General features: G+C 40.4%; 1 protein-coding gene across 5 annotated transcripts; it reads left to right on the forward strand.

Moving 5' to 3' along the window:
• Positions 1–585: 585 nt before the first annotated feature.
• Positions 586–16,246, forward strand: uso1 (USO1 vesicle transport factor). 5 transcript variants are annotated; one of them, XM_086083400.1, is made up of 26 exons: positions 586–812; positions 1,486–1,572; positions 2,002–2,066; positions 2,858–2,934; positions 3,172–3,183; positions 4,108–4,208; positions 5,568–5,670; positions 5,749–5,804; positions 5,888–6,008; positions 7,012–7,190; positions 7,320–7,460; positions 7,541–7,629; positions 8,003–8,157; positions 9,319–9,524; positions 10,053–10,082; positions 11,392–11,502; positions 11,776–11,894; positions 11,980–12,161; positions 12,280–12,401; positions 13,093–13,231; positions 14,058–14,227; positions 14,334–14,399; positions 14,486–14,584; positions 14,671–14,775; positions 15,324–15,539; positions 15,761–16,246. In XM_086083400.1, exons 1-26 carry the CDS (start codon positions 747–749, stop codon positions 15,824–15,826), a joined length of 2,883 nt encoding a protein of 960 aa, XP_085939526.1. In that variant the 5' UTR covers positions 586–746; the 3' UTR covers positions 15,827–16,246. The 5 variants fall into 5 exon arrangements, with proteins under 5 accessions (XP_085939526.1, XP_085939527.1, XP_085939530.1 ...); XM_086083401.1 differs by having other exon boundaries at positions 10,053–10,073; XM_086083404.1 differs by lacking the exon at positions 10,053–10,082.
• Positions 16,247–16,760: the final 514 nt, after the last annotated feature.

Below are 16,760 nucleotides of genomic sequence, written 5' to 3' on the forward strand. Positions count from 1 at the left end.
CAGTTCTGCTCTTAAGTGGTACAAATTGTAGTTATTTTACGCACTACACACACTCAAGCACACCGACTTGAGCCACATTCCAGCTTTAATCTCCCTCTGCCCTTTCCTCTCATACATCACAACTCCAGTAAACGAAAACTATCAGTGCAAAAAAGTTGTGTGCTGCAGTTGGACCGGCATACTCGGTGTGCGTGAGTGTGTACCGTGCACACAAAAATGATTGGATCATGCCTTTTCTGTCTCTACAGTCTCTGACCAGTTTTGTCATCCTGTGATATATAATTGAAAATTAAATTAGAGGCATAAAATGGGGACAGAGAGGGATGATTTTCCAAAGATATTTATATTCTACTGTCAAGTAATAGAGTTTTAAGACAAATAGTTTTTTTAAAAAATAAAGCCAGCAATATTACAGTATGTTTCTACTTGATTGATTTAGAACTGTTATATAGACAGATCTTTCTTTTCTTTTTTTACTTTGGCCGTTGGCCAAAAATGCCCTCAACCCTGATCGTTTTTGTTGTTGTGGCCCTTTAAATGTGCCTCTGATGGGCCACGTATCGCCACGTCCTCGCGCATGCGCAGTGTCCTTCTCCCACGAGGAGTTCCGGGGTCGCTCTGTCAACCTCACAAAATAATTACAAAACAACAACAACTCACGAGTCTGTACACTTTCCTTCATATTTTCCCCATCACCTGAATCACGCCGAGGAGTCTCCGCAGTGTTTCTACTGACGTCAGCAAAGATGAACTTCTTCAGGGGAGTGATGGGCGGGCAAGCAGCCGGGCCGCAGCCGACTGGAGCGGAGACGGTATGAAGCTAACCCCGGCTGGCTTCGATTAGCTTAGCATTTGTTCTCTAGTACAGTACTCCAAACGCGCCTTTAAAAGTGCCTTTAAACTCCACTTAAAGACAAACCTTTACGATAACATATACGTGGCGTCCTCCATTTAATGAAGTGATTAGCCTCGTCTTATCACATTGGCTAGTCTCCATGCTAATGCTGCTACTCTGTCATTAGTGCGTTTGCTACGTGCTAGCATAATAATTGTAATGCAATTTAATATATAAAGTGATCGTTAATCCAGTCAATATATTGCTAATGACTTGTAGCGATCAACTAATTTTATATCAATGTGCGTTATTGTATTTGTAACAGCTCTCATGTTTATTATTCTATGACATATTATGTAAATTGTTCGTTTAAAGTAAGCACAATATTAAGAGTTTCAAATTGAGTCATTATCAACAATTGAGTGTTGTACATTTAATATGTGCAACATTCAAGTATAAAATGCAAGCCTTGCTTAACAGGCACAGTCACATATAGATCCAATCACATAGTTGCTTCACCTGCATTATGTTGTCCAAATTGGTTGGGTTGTGTCCGTTTTTGCCATTTAAAATAACACCAGATTTGGCGCACCTCATTTTTTGAGCAGAAATGTGAGCTTAATAACTAAAAACTCTTCCTCTGGTGATAGATCCAGAAATTGTGCGACAGAGTTGCCTCGTCGACTCTCCTCGAAGATCGCAGGGATGCGGTCCGTGCTCTTAAATCACTCTCCAAGGTAAGATTTAATCAGGGGTCACTGACCTTTTTGAAATTGAGGGCTACTTATTAGGCACTGCAAAGTGGGCACATCTGCTTCACAGTTCTTAGTAGCGTTGCGCCTCCATGAATTTGATACCAATATTACGGTGTTTCCTTTTAAAGTGGATGACAGACCCACTGTCTAGTAGAACAGAGGCTACGAATTGATGATATATTGTCCATTTTAGGGTTGCTGAAAACAATTAGAGCTCTTGAATGTTTACTTCCCTGTCTTGCCTCTCATGCCAACAATAAAATGATCAAACATTATTAACATAAGCTAATCATTCCCAGGAATTGTGAGTTGTGTTGTATGTTCGGGCAAATCGAGTTCTGAAATACCTTTTAATTGTGTGGGTTCTGTTGGACCTGTCTGCCTTGAAATAATTATCATTTGTTTTTGTAGAAATATCGCATGGAGGTTGGCACACAAGCAACGGATCACTTGATAAACATTCTGCAAACTGACAGGCACGTATCAATGCAGTTGACACTGATCCAAGTTGTCATTAAAAACAAAACAAAAAAATTTCTTCATAGCAAATAGAAATAATCTCTTTCATACACAAACTGCCATCACCATAACAACTTACAAGCAATGTGTGTATTTTATTTTATTTTTTACAACGCTGGCATGCACGTGTAAAAATGACTTGACAGCTGTATTATAAATCCAAAATTTTGTGATAACAGCTACAATGAACAATTTAAAACAGTTCCAAGATGTCTCACTAACATGACACGTTTTTGTCTAAATTACCAGGATCAAGAATTAGAGCTTATACGTAACTATTTATTCATGTCTTCCTGAAATTAGCTAGTTTTTAGGGGCAGGTCCCGTCACATTCAAGTGAGCTACTTGATAGTGTAGGCCGTCTTGAAAATGGCTCTGAATCTTCACCTAGCCTAGCTGATCATGTCATGGGCGAAGAAACTCGGTATGTGGGCGGTTGCTATGTAAATTAGTTCCACTGTATGGAGGAAGTGCGGAACAGCTAATAATATAAATATCCAAATAACAAATATTCAGATAGCTATCTAATTAATTTGACACTTGATGGATTGGCAGACACTTCCGAAAACCAATTTTTTTTTTATATATATATAAGTAGTCATGTGTCCTCTTTAAAACACTGCCTGTACAGTACAGTATAGGTTTTATGGTTGTGAGCGGACCAGACTCTGAAACAGATGATTTCAATTATTTCTTATTGTAGTAATAGTGGAACATTGCCATTTATATTTGCTCTGAAATCCAACAGGTCTGACTCCGAAATCCTCGGCTATGCTTTGGACACGCTGTACAACATTATCTGCAATGACGAGGAGGAAGAGCAAGGTAGCCACTAACTAGAAATACTGAATGTCATTAAAAAAAAAAAAAGAAAGAAGGAAACTTAGGTGTCAACTTTGCCATTTGTTATCCTTCATGTGGACCATCACTCATTGTGCATTTCGCGCTTCCTGTACGCCAACAGTTGTCTTTTCAATGTAAAGATTGTCGTCTCTCTCTCTCTCTCTCTCTCTCTCTCTCTCTCTCTCTCTCTCTCTTCTCTTCCATGTCTTAACCTCACAGACGAATCAGAAGGTAAAACCTTTTCACTGTGCATGATTGCCTCCCTTTCCCATTACCCTGCACCAACATCCGCGCACATCAGTCATAGCTCATTGTTGAAAAAGGCCATCATTAATCATGTATTTAAAGGCACGTGTGCTGGCTTCGCTTGCCTCCTGAAATTTCATGTCTCCAAGGAACCGGATAGAGACAAAGCATCAATCCATCTTTGTCTTTTAAACGGAACCCAGACAAGGGCAGGATCTTGCCACAGTGGTGTGCACGTAGCAATATGGCGTCCCAGTCAATAGATGACTTCAAAAAATAAATAAATTAATTGATGCACAGGGGTTGTACAGACTTCACTACTCCACATTGACATTGAGAGCGTGATGTCAACTAGTTACAAACTGCACGTTTTTGACCTGAGGACAGATAAGTCAACTCAATGAAATCCTTTGGTAAGTGAAAGAGAACCAGTCAAAGCCGCAGTCTGGACATTCTTTTATTAAGTGGATGTGTGTTTCTTTTTTCTTTTTTTTTAAGGCTTATCCCCATGTTCCATACAAAGCAAGCAGTTGCATCATTTGGAGGGGGGGGGGGGGCGACACCCAGAAAGACGACACCTGTGGTAGCTAAATAAAACAAAGTAGAGCATCATTGCTTAAAACAGATGAATACACAATTAATACTGTCTCAGAACTTATATATATTTTTTTAAATAAGGGAGTGTAATCGTATAGTGACCGTATAACTTGGACCAGTTTGCTGCCAATTTTTATGGATCTCTGTGAAAGAGGCTCGACTGAAACTACTTAACACAATTCCTTTTATAGCACACCCGACAACTAACGGGCTGAATGCGGCAAACTCTCTCCCTTAGTAGTCCTTCCTCTATTTCGTTGTACCTTTTCCAACGACCCCACCTGTCATTTCCTCTTCTTTTTTTTTGCACAGATGAGACTGCCCAGAAGCAGGCAGATGACTTGGGTGCCAAGTTCACAGAGGCCTTCATCCAGGACCCCGAGCACATCACGCTGCTCCTCACCATGTTGGAGGTACTGCTCTAGAGATTTAGGGGGATAGCCAGGAGAGTTTTATTTAGTCTATTGCGGAGAGTACAGAGTGTTTATTCAAGTTTAGGTTTATTCAGAGAGGAGGGCTTTACTTGTACAAGTGTATTTGTGTAGTTTAATATATGCTATGGGTTAAAGTGACTAGTTGATGTGTTAATTTTACCTCTGTAATGACTAGGGATGCACCGAAATGAAAATGTTTGGCCGAAACCGAAAATGAAAAATGCTTGGTCGAAAACCGAAACGGCGGGACAAAATTATGCCAATTTTTACTATCATTGCATTTATTATAATTAATTAAAATTATTATAAAATATGTATTTAGCACTGGCATTTTAACGAAGCACAATATAAATTGAAATGTGCCCACACCGCAGACATGTCGGCTAATGATACATTAAACACCAAACGAGGGTTGAGCATTTTCCGGCGGTGCGATTGCACCTTATAGTCAATGTCGTTCGCACAGGCTGCGACAGATGCATGCGTGCGGCGGGACAAGGTGCGGCGCACTTAAAATCGGCACATTCACATATTCACCAACGTTTAAAAAATTAATAAATACATTTGTTCGCACCAGCTAATTGGCTTCGGGAACGGACTGCAAAGTCACACACAGCGTCCTGCACAGGTTTGCCGTTACCCGGAGATAGCGGTAAGTGTTTAAAACTGTTGATAGCAATAGTGCTAGCATTAGCTAAATTATTTAGCACAGCCACCGGGATGCCGGTGAAAAAGTAGAAGTGTTTAAAAAAAAAAAATAAAGAAAAAAAAAGGAAGGCGCTGCTGGAGAAAGAGTGGCTCACCTGTACTGCAGTACACGGCAGTTCTGTCTTTTTTCGATCCGCTTAAATGTTGTACACCAAGCGACGCCCCTCTTCTCCGGTGTGCGCAATGACCCCCGGGCGCTGCTGCCACTGACCGGTGCAAACTCGCACGGTAAAAAGCCAGCAAGAAGCGAGGCGGACACTCACCCCCCGTGTTTGCTGTTTAATTCAAACAGACGCTTGCTTGCGGCGTTTATTTATTAATTTTTTTGCTTGCGTCACCACAACATCCTATTTCGGCCATATTTTTTCAACTTTAATTTAATTTTGGCCGAAAATGGCTATTTTTTTCCATTTTCGGACGCAAATTTTCGGTGGACGAATATTCTGCGCATCACTAGTAATGACAGTTATTTAATCGCCAAACACAGTTTAAATGTCTCTTGCGGCAATAGTGTTTTTGTGGAAGTGCATTGCTTTAGCGCTTTCTTTTTCAACGCCGTTATGAACGTCAGCCTTTACAGATGCCACATCTTCTCTGTGCTGCCTTTCCTTCCGCATATTTTCATTGTAGGAGTTTGACTTCCACGTGCGTTGGCCCGCTGTCAAGCTGCTGACGGCCCTCCTGAGGAACCAGTGTGTTCAGCTGCAGAGCATCATTCTGGTCAGCCCAATGGGTGCGTTTGTAAGCCTCTCTTTACTGCATGTCCTCTCGCTTTTTCCATTATGTGTACAACATTTACTTGCACTTGCAGGCGTCTCCAGATTGATGGACCTGTTGGCTGATTCCAGAGAGGTGATCCGCAATGACGTGAGCACTTCCAGAATTTTTCATTCCGTACCGTTTCATTTATTCAATTCCCAACTAAATGGACCCATTTCCCAATCGCGCAGGGCTTGCTGTTGCTCCAGCAGCTGACTAAAGGCAACGCTGCCATCCAGAAGATTGTGGCCTTTGAGAACGCCTTTGAGCGCCTCCTGGATATCATCACTGAAGAGGGCAGCAGTGACGGAGGTACAAAAAGTTCCAAGACACTGTCTCTGATTTGTTAATTAAATGGTGAGTTTGCCACGTTCTAACTGCTAGTAAGATTTGAATGTCCTCCCTCTGACCCCTCGAGTTATCCCCTATCCATTTTATACGATCTCAGCAACGGCTGCTACATTGCTAGCATGACTTATTCTACTAGTCTCAGGGCTAGCACGGAAACTGTGTGCTTTCACACAGCGTCACACTGAATCAATAATAATGTTGTTTGCACGACACATGCGATTCTCTGTCACAGACCGGTTTCACAAGACAACACAATTTGATGGCGTGTCAAGAAAGCAAACAAAAATAAATTGATTAAAATACCGCTCGTCATTCTGCTGGATGTAGTTGTTGTAATTAATGGGAGTTTCTCATCAACAAACAAGCCGGTCTTGTATTGTGTTCCGCAGCGTGTTATAAGATGTGATGAGGATTATGGATGAGGTAAAAAATAAAAGATGTAAATAAATACTAAATTTGAATAATTTAGTCTTATCATCAAATTATTATTATTAATAATTAAAAATAAAATATGTTGCATGTAAAGGAATGTGTAATTTTTTTTATTTTACTTTTATTTTTATTCTATTTCCAACAAAAGCAACTAATCTATTAATTAGAAGGGACTATAAATAAATAGATAAAATGAATGGATACTTTTAACCAATTTGAGGAAGGAAAAAAATACAACAAATATTGCTTGACTTTTGATCATATAAGTGTTCAGTGGGCCAGTTTACCCACCAACATTGTAATGTTTTCCAACTTTAAAAAAATAATAATTAAAAAAAATCATTTGTCATTTGTTTCTATGGTTATCACTTTTTTCTTTCTTCTTTTTTTCATTCTATAATAGCACAAAATGTAGAATTAATTCCATTGGAAAAAAAGGAAAACTCAATACACTTGCTTATGGATTCTGATCCTTCAATTCCTTGTTCCTTCCAATGAAGCTGGTTTGCGTGCCACGCGTCTTTGTGCGCAGGCATTGTGGTAGAGGACTGCCTGCTCCTGCTGCGCAACCTCCTCAAGAACAACAGCTCCAACCAGAACTTCTTCAAAGAGGGCTCCTTCATCCAGCGCATGAAGCCGTGGTTCGAGGTCGGCGACGACAACTCGGGCTGGTCAGCACAGAAGGTCACAAATCTCCACCTCATGCTGCAGGTACCATACAGCTTCCTTGTCAGGCTTTAGCAGGATATTGCCCTGGCAAAATAAAATGGAACATTCGCCCAGCCCTAACTCTTGCTTTGTAGCCAAAATAATCCGTGTGTTGTGTTTTCTTGATCCCAGCTAGTGCGAGTCATGGTGTCTCCGGTGAACTCGCCGGGCGCTACGGCCAGCTGTCAGAAGTCCATGTACCAGTGTGGCCTGCTGCAGCAGCTGTGCACCATCCTGATGGCCACCGGCGTGCCGGCGGACATCCTCACTGAGGTAACTCGCAATCAGTGGGACACAATTGGAGAAGTAGGCTTGTTTTCATCTTCAAACCTTTTGCCGCCGCTTCCTTACAGACCATCAACACTGTGTCAGAGGTTATTAGGGGCTCACAGGTCAACCAGGACTACTTTGCGTCAGTCAATGCGCCATCGAACCCACCCAGGTAAATCCAAGCTCCATTTACTGAATAACTCACCTGTTTGTTTTTGTGCTCTATATGCAAAGCACTAAAATGGCACCAAATCCCTGCCTAAGTAAGAAAGTAGTAATCTCTGTCAAGGAAATTCAGTAAACCTTTACTATTTTGGGGAGTATTGACTGAAACCTGCCCAAAATAGTGAAAATCTGTAATTGGCAAACCCCCAATTTTAATAGTCTATACATGCTACGAATTGACAGCAAAATGAAACTACTCAACACACTTCAAAATAGTTCCGTCACACCATTTTGCCACAAAATGGTGGCAAAGCACTATTTTGTGGCACAAACTAGTAGCAGGGGTACATCCTCACCTGTCCTCTCGTCTTGGTCCGTAGACCTGCCATCGTGGTCCTGCTCATGTCCATGGTCAACGAGAGGCAACCTTTCGTGCTGCGCTGCGCTGTGCTCTACTGCTTCCAGTGTTTCTTGTACAAGAACCAGAAAGGGCAAGGGGAGATCGTGGCCACGCTGCTGCCCTCCACTATCGACGGTCAGTCACGCTTTTCATGCGAGTCAGCTGTTATTGGCAACACATAAGCAAGTGAGGGGTTTCATTTGTCGAGCCACGATAGGTAGTGTGCTGTCCATTCACAGAATGCATGTTCCCATTCTTTTAAAGCACGCACCGCCAATTACAGAAATTATTGTAATTTACATTGCGTACCTTTTTTATTTTTTTATTTGATAGTTTAGGGTCTATTTTCCATCATGACTCCAAAGTACTGATCAACTTTATATGTTGGGTTTTTTTCAGGGCCAATAACGATTATTAGCAGTCAAGGAGGCCGATAACCGATATTTCAAGCCGATATTCATTTGCAGTAAAAGAGAAAATATTTGCGTTAAAATTGAACTTTATTGAAATGACATTAAGCATGTTTGTTAAAATAACTTTTAAAATGTTCAACATTTTCAAGGTTTTTCTTTTAATTTTAAAAATAAAGAATAGACAGCTTAGTTTAATTAAGCCCTAAGCTATTTTTCAGGCTTTTGCTCGAAAACTACATACCCAAAATATAAAGAGGATATCGATGCAACCACAAGGTCTATTTGAATAATTCTTGTGTCATAATAAAGGGGACACTTGGGAGATTTGTTCAGATGGGTCACTTGTGTGTTTTGCATGAAGCAGCTCAGCGGGAGAGCCGAGTTATTTCACTGTGTGGCACAATATCTATTCTATTCTATTTTTGATAATTAAATGAGTTGGCGTTTGAGCTGTGTTTGGGGCATGTACACATGACTTATATATTCTTGTAGCCCCGGTTCTGCAGTTTAATTTGATGTGCGACATCATTATATTCTTTCATGATAACATCATTACATTGTTTCACACAATTTCTTCTCCAAAAACCGAGAGTCCCCCATTGGGAGCTCAGGCTTAAAGGGCTAAAAATTGAGCTTTCCGGCTCATCACCATGTGTTAAACTAAATAAAAAAAATAAAGCAAATAAATAACTCCCTAATTTAAAAAAATTAAATTCGCTACATTCGCAAGCATTCAACGCTCAGTGAGATGCCAGCTTTATCGGCCTTGAGATTTGTAAAAAGGCCGATGCCGATATTTGTCAAAATGGCAAATATCTCCACCGGTAATCAGCCTGGCCGATAATCGGTCTATCCCTACTTTTGTGTTGCTTGCGTCCCTCAGCCAATTCCATCTCAGCTGGCCAACTGCTGTGCGGCGGCCTCTTCTCAGTCGACTCCCTGTCCAACTGGTGCGCGTCGGTGGCGCTGGCGCACGCCCTGCAGGACAACCTCACCCAGAAGGAGCAGCTGCTGCGGGTCCAGTTAGCCACCAGCCTGGGCAAGCCTCCCGTCTCCTTGCTGCAGCAGTGCACCAACATCCTCTCCCAGGTAGACGGAAGAGCGTCAAGTGGACACTTACACACACATGTGGCATGGGTGGAGGTGTTTTAGTGCAATTGGCTCTCAAACTGGGGTCCTCGGACCTCTTGGGGGTCTGCTGGCTGTAGCTTTTGGGTCTGCAAAATAATAAAAGGGTATTTTTTTGATTGCGTGTCATTTTAAAACAATCCATTGGAAAACAATGTACAGAAGTTACATTATGCACAGTTACCAAAAAGTAAAAATGATTTAATGTATGGAAATTGTACTTAAAAATAAACAATATTTTTAGGCTTTGAACTTCAAAATGGAATACAACAGAACCCTTTTTAGGCAGTGATTCGTTAGCGTATTACACTTTGACAATTACTGTCCTTTTGGCATTTCGAGTTTATTTTTTATTTTTTTTATTGTCATTATGGTTAGGTGGGAAAGATTTCTACCCTTTCAGGTACCCCACATTTTTTTAAAGCCTCCTTTTATTGGCCATAGGTTGACAGTCATTAATTAGACTCGTGTCACGTTGTGGTTTTTCAGGGTGATAAGATCAGCCGGCGGGTGAGTAAAGTGCGTGCTACATGTGTTTGTGTGTAGTTTGAGCGTGTTTTTTTTTCTTTGTCTCGGCTTGGCTTGTATAGGAGGAAGGTCTTTTGAGTGGGGGGAGACTATGTATTTGTGTGAAAGGGAGCTTGGTGACTCGCAAATCCTGGTTCCTCTTTCTATCCCGTGGCTTATAATCAAGGTTGCACTGGTGCAAAACTCAACCCTTTTGGGCTTTTCAGTTAGCGTATTTCTTTGTTTAGGGGTCCTTCACGCTGTTTGTTTACTTAACTGCAGAGGGCCAGGCAGCTGCCGGTATTTGTGGGTTTATAAAGTCAATATTACTTTGAATGTTATGTTTAATTGAAATTAATTATTCATTCTTAAGAATTTATAAACTCATTGTAAAGGCAGATAATTTCCAGGTAGACTTTGTCAGTTAAAAAAAGAAAAGAAAAAAGACACTCCCCAATATAGAATTGAAATAATTTGTATTGTTTGCAATGTATCAACTAAAATGATTATTTGCAATGACACAGAAAATCACAGCTTTAGAGATGTCACGTCTACTCTGCAGGCGGTCAATGACCCTGTATTGGCCCCACCTATTTATTTTTTTCCTCATGGAAATAATTAGTCAGGCCTGCAGTACAGTTCTGACTGTATTTTTCCTGTGAAGCCTGTTCTACCGTCTTTTGTCCAATAAGATATTTTGTTGGCTTCAATTTTGTGCATTTTCAGTTCTGAAAAGGTGACTTTAGTAAACTGTGTAGGTTATGAAATGCTGAATACGTTTAGCTTGTTGCATGTGGTTTGCAGCCTACAGCAACTACAGCTTCTTGCCTTGCCACTGTGTCTTTAAGGAATATTTAGCTGTATTTTAACACTTTTGTTGCCTACAAGTTGGATAATGATTCATAATTGATGAATATGAAAGAATATTTACTGGTCTGTGTTTTAAAAGCATGTCGTGGTCTTCACCCACCATTATGCCAAGATCATGATTGTTGTAAGACATTTGCATTGTTCAACCTAACCCATGTCTGCTGTTTTTTGTTTTGCTTCTAACCCTTTAATAACCTCTTTTACACAGATACTGTGCTAAGTGAAAATAATGACATGTATTTTTCAAAAGCTTACTTTTACAAAATATTTTCATTTAAAATGTTCTGGTATGAAATTGTACCTATTTTCACATGATTGTATTTACATTTTCAGGCAGTGTAAAAAAAAAAGTTGCTTCTAACTAATACTTGTTGCAAAGTTTAGACTGAAAATGTGAAATTCTGATTTTCAAAATACTATTCAGAATGCTTGTCTCTGTTGTTTTCCACAGGGCAGCAAGGTGCAGACCAGAGTGGGTCTTCTCATGCTGCTGTGCACGTGGATCAACAACTGCCCCATCGCCGTCACACACTTTTTACACAATCAGGAAAACGTCCCATTTGTATCCTTGGAGAGCCTCAGTTGTTATGCTCAATCCGATCATTCTCTCTAATTTCAATTGGCAATTGAAAATAATAATAGTAAAAAAAGATTATTTAATTGTTTGTATTTTTCACAGTTCAATATTTGTCCTAGGGTAAAAAAAAAATACAACATTTAAAAATGGGCCACAGGACTGTGGTAGATTTAAATTGGTTTGGTATCACACACATGGTTGTCCTTACTGCTAATATAAGTTATTGTCATTAAGTGCCCTTAACTCTAGCTGCTGTAGCTCACGGCGCAGATCTCTGAGAACCTGGGAGAGGATGAACGTCTGGTGCAGGGCCTCTGTGCACTGCTGTTGGGTATCTGCATTTACTACAACGACAACTCGCTGGAGAACTACACAAAGTGAGCTCCTCACACACTCTGCACTTGAGGCTAAACATTTTTAATGTATTTTTTTTTTTTTGTCGCATTCCCTCATCCACTTCAGAGAGAAGTTGAAGCAGCTGATCGAAAAACGCATTGGCAAGGAGAACTTTGTGGAGAAGCTAGGCTTTGTCACCAAACACGAACTGTACTCGCGCGCCGCCCAGAAGCCGCAGCCGGTTTTCCCTGCTCCGGACCAGATGCTTTTTGACCACGAGTTCACTAAACTGGTCAAAGAACTGGAGGGTCAGTACATGGGAAACAGAAGAATGTCTTTCTTTCTTTTGTATAAAAATATCCCCCAACAAAACTTACTTTAAAAGCATATTTTCCAGAATATTTTATAACTGATTTGTTGTGACAGGTGTGATAACCAAGGCGGTCCACAAGTCCAGTGAAGATGAGAAGAAGGAAGAGGAGGTGAAGAAAACGCTGGAGCAGCACGACAACATCGTCACGCAGTACAAAGAGCTGATCAGAGAACAGGTAAGCCCCTTTCTTGAGGGAAGTTTAACTCTTTTACCGCCAAAAACGTTTAATGACGTATACTAAAATCCAAATGAATGGCGCCAAAAACGTTAATTGACGTTTACTATGTTTTTTTCCCTCAATGGGCAGTGCCACGTCTGTGCAGCGCCGCCTTGTCATTGGGGTTGCAAAATCCCCAAACACCCACTAACTATGGCCAGCAGATGGCAGCATTGTATCTCTTTTCAATGGGCTCTTGGTAGTGTGGAATTACACTGAAACATGACCAATCTGATTAAATAGAACATTTTCAAGGATGACTTGAATGATCAAAGCCTTTGTCACATTAAATCTAATTCACAGAGCGTCACTAAACAATAAAATATTACTGTCAAAGTCACTGTTGTGCAGAAAATGTATCTTTTCACAAAAAGCTCATTTTGTCCTTATCTTTTCAATTTTCGCTCAATGTCACTCAAATTACCTATTTTCAAATGGTGATTACTAAAGAACGGAATAATACTTTTTGGATGGAACGCAAACTTTCATTTGGTATGCACCTTGTTTACGTAGTGACAATATTCTGTTTGCCTTGAAAGATGAGTTAAAATGCTCTAAATCAGCTGACACTGTCGGGGTTGATTTTTGGATAACGTGTGGCAGTAAAAGAGTTAAGTACTTCTGCGACTGATTTCGCTTCTGTTGTCAGGACGCCAAGATACAGGAGCTGAAGGAGCAGGTGTCCTCCATGACCACCCAGAACGAACAGATGCAGGCCACCATGGCCCAGCAGCTGAGCCAGATCCAGCAGCACAAAGACCAGTACAACCTCCTCAAACTCAAGCTGGGTGCGTTCAATGCTATAAAATACATAAAAGACGGAATATCCAAAGTTTGCGATCATTTAAGATCAAGTATGTGTACTACTCGCCAACACTAGATAATGCATCAACGTTAGCTAATTTAAAATAGCCTGCAAATCACTAGTTAGAACGTATTGTATTGCCCCTACAAGTTGAAAAGTATAGACATTCATACACAAGCTGCCGATACTACAACTCGGGTCATTAACTGGCACCCATGTCACTCACCAGACTATGCCACACCTTTTTAAAGTCATACACTCTCATAGCTACAAGAGATCGAAGAAAAAATAACCTGCATCTTACATGCACGTGAAACATGAAATTTTAAAATATTCCATAACTGCAGCCCTAATCTAATTTAGTAATAGTTATGTTTTAGTTTTTTGTGTGCAATTTTTAACGTTGGAATTGTTTCTCTCCTACTGTATAGTATTGGACATAGTGTATTCAAAATGTATTTTGTTTTATTTGTATTTTTTTAACACTGCATATTCGTGGACAACAAGGTCATCATTGGCCCAAACGGCTTTTTTTTGGAAAGCCATTCTTACCCAATTATCCGTTATTACCCATTATAAGTGAAAGAGACTTTCTTGGTACTTTACAAATATCTATACCGCGGACTTTTCTATTTTCATAAAGGAATAGAAATAGGATTACCGATTAATCCTAAATAATGCAGTAAAACATTATTATTATTATTATTATTCATTATTGTTCAAATTAAAACACACTTTCGCCCTGGCCTATCTGTCCGTGTTAAAAATGAAATCTAAGTTTGTCGAATGGTTTCTGTGTGTATGTCTAGGCAAGGAAAACACGAGTCACGCCAACAACTCGCTGGGCGACAGCGGCCACGTCAACGGCATGCAGACCGAAAAGACAGCGCAGCTTCGAGAGGAGATGGAGGAGCTGCGCGGTCAACACGCCCTCTTACAGACACAGCTGGGTGAAAAAGACGCCATCATTGACTCCCTGGTTAGTTGACGTGCTTTTGTTGAGCTATCCCCAATGATTAAGAAGGTTTAGTACATTTTTCCGTACATCCCATTCAGTAATCTTCTAATTGTGTTTGTTCTCTTAGCGGTCCGAGGGGTCTCAGTCAGCCGATGGTGCCGCAGGAGGCTCAGACAACACAGAACTCCTCAAGGTGACCAACAGATCGCCACTGATGATGTTGATAATAATGAGAATGAATGAATGTTGTTCACCTCCGTGACTTGCTGCCGCTTTTAGGAGTTGGAGCTTCTGAGGAGTCAGGTCCAGACGCAGGCAGCTGAGATCACCCAGCTTAAGTCCGACAATGAGAACCTGCTTAGAGGAGCTGAAACGGAGGTAAATACGTGCAAATGCAGGATAAAAAAAAAAAAAAATTAAAATAAACACTTGATATCGTAAATAATCAAGTTGAACCTCCTCAGTCTACAGGTGCTGCCCCAAGTGGTGACTTCTTGTCAGATGCCACCAAGATGCCCGAACTGGAGAGCAGACTAGCGGCACAGACGTCCGAAATGGAGAGACTGAAAGTGCGTGTATCTCTCACTTTACTCGTTCATCATTGACATTTTTACAGCTTTCCCAAGTCAGAATTCTAAAGTCAGAATTCTAACTTTAATCTAAATCAGAATTCTGAGACTAAAGTCAGAATTCTCACTTTAAAGTGATAATCCTGCCAAACTTCTTGTTGCTTTTTAAAAAAATGTATTCCTTCCTTATTAAAAAATCAGGACTTTATTTAAAATTGACAGTGCAGAAAACGTGCAAAAATAAATTAAGAGTTAGTTAATGGTTTGCAAGTACCATGTCAAAAAAATGTGGATCATTATTTCCAAAGTAAAAGCAAATGTCTGCAAATGTTTTATTTTGATTCACACAAGGGTAAGTCTGCTTTCATGGATGACTGTAAAAATCTGAGAATATTTACTGTTGAAAGGCTTGAATTCCGAGGATTTTGACATTTTCTTTATTTGAACAGGGTCTCTAAATGGTTCAACAAATATCCAAGTAACTATTGGTTAATTAGGTAATCCATTAATTGACGTTTAATCATTTCACCTGATCATCCACTCCTCAGGAGGAGGTCCAGGGCCTGACGGAGAGCCGGGCGCAGTTAGAGCAGCAGGCTGCCTCGGCCACCAGCTCGGCGGCCATCCTGCAGACGGAGATGGCCAAGCTCGAAGGGGACCTGCAGGACTCCAAGAAGGAGCAGGACGACCTACTCGTGCTGTTGGCCGACCAGGACCAGAAGATCCAAAACCTCAGGCAGAGACTCAAAGACCTCGGAGAGATGGTATACAATAGAACTGATGATGATGACTTTAAAACTAAAACTGGATCTTACTGTGATGTAGGAAAGTTTACTAAATATAAAGTAGCTTAGTGTAATGTTGGAAAGCTGGTGGTTAGAGAACCCCTGCCTTAGAGCAAGGCAGGGTAGCCATTTTAGTTGACTTCCATATTACATTTATAAACAAAATCTATGTAACCACGGAAGACGTTTTGTACCCGCAGGTGGATGACGAGGACGAGCTGGACACCAGGGACCAGACTGACGAAGACGATGAAGACGAGGATTAGAACACAAGAGGACCGCTGTGAGGAACTTGGACTTTGATATCGAAGCAGGTGTTCTCTCTCCGGCCGGTTGCCGTGTTTGTTCTTCACGTTCCACACAATGCGGGGACACCTTTTTGGCATCTTGACTCAACAAAACAAAACAAGAAGTTCATCTCATAGATGCGTCAAAACAACATAAGTTAATTTGAACTCACCTGACACATTTAGACACATTTCCCCCCCCAAAAAGTAGCATAAATACCACGTTTAATTGCTCTGCGATATGCTGCACAAACTGACACAAGATGTAAAAACGGGGTTTAACAAAAAAACAATTTTTTGTCATCCAGCTATACTGTGTAAACATTTATGAGCCAACTTGAGAGCAAGACTTATGGAAGAATTATAATTGTTGGTAAATTAAATTTTACTAAATCAAAATGCAGTTTGTTTGCATTTGTTATCATCACATTGTCACAGATTTGCTTGTGCTGATGGGTGTGTCCTTCACTACGTTGCAGTAACTCTTGCTCAACACTAGAGGGGCAAACAACTTCCATTAAAAAAAAAATAATAAGAGTGCGCCAGCCATTGCAGTATGTTCTATAAATACACACACATCCAGCTTATTGTCTACCAACACGGCTCCAATGTAGTGTTTTTATTTTTGACATGGAGCTTTTGGAGGAAAGTCAGGAATATGAAAATATATTGAAATAAATATATTTAAACGTTTTTTTGAGTTTGACTGTTTGAGGATTTTTTTTTTTTAATATATAGAGATTTTTTCTGGTTTAAAATAAATCCATCACATTTCAAAGAAAATTTAATCAAATGTAAAAATATTTCAACATAAGTTATTTATTTATATACAGTACAGTGCCAGGCTGACTTTGTGCGACAAGCGCGTTATATCCTGAACCAGCCAAGCGCAAGCATTCACACCCAAGGGCAA

This window comes from Leptonotus elevatus, chromosome 8 (assembly GCF_054856555.1).
Source record: "Leptonotus elevatus isolate MCC_2025b chromosome 8, RoL_Lele_1.0, whole genome shotgun sequence".
NCBI lineage: Eukaryota > Metazoa > Chordata > Actinopteri > Syngnathiformes > Syngnathidae > Leptonotus > Leptonotus elevatus.

Bases quoted from the DNA above. Each gene is read 5' to 3' on its own strand.
- uso1 (XM_086083400.1), top strand. From the start codon at position 747: ATGAACTTCTTCAGGGGAGTGATGGGCGGGCAAGCAGCCGGGCCGCAG. The intron at 8,158-9,318 runs GTCAGTCACGCT...TGCGTCCCTCAG, and splicing joins GCTGCCCTCCACTATCGACG to CCAATTCCATCTCAGCTGGC. The intron at 14,400-14,485 runs GTGACCAACAGA...TGCCGCTTTTAG, and splicing joins ACAACACAGAACTCCTCAAG to GAGTTGGAGCTTCTGAGGAG.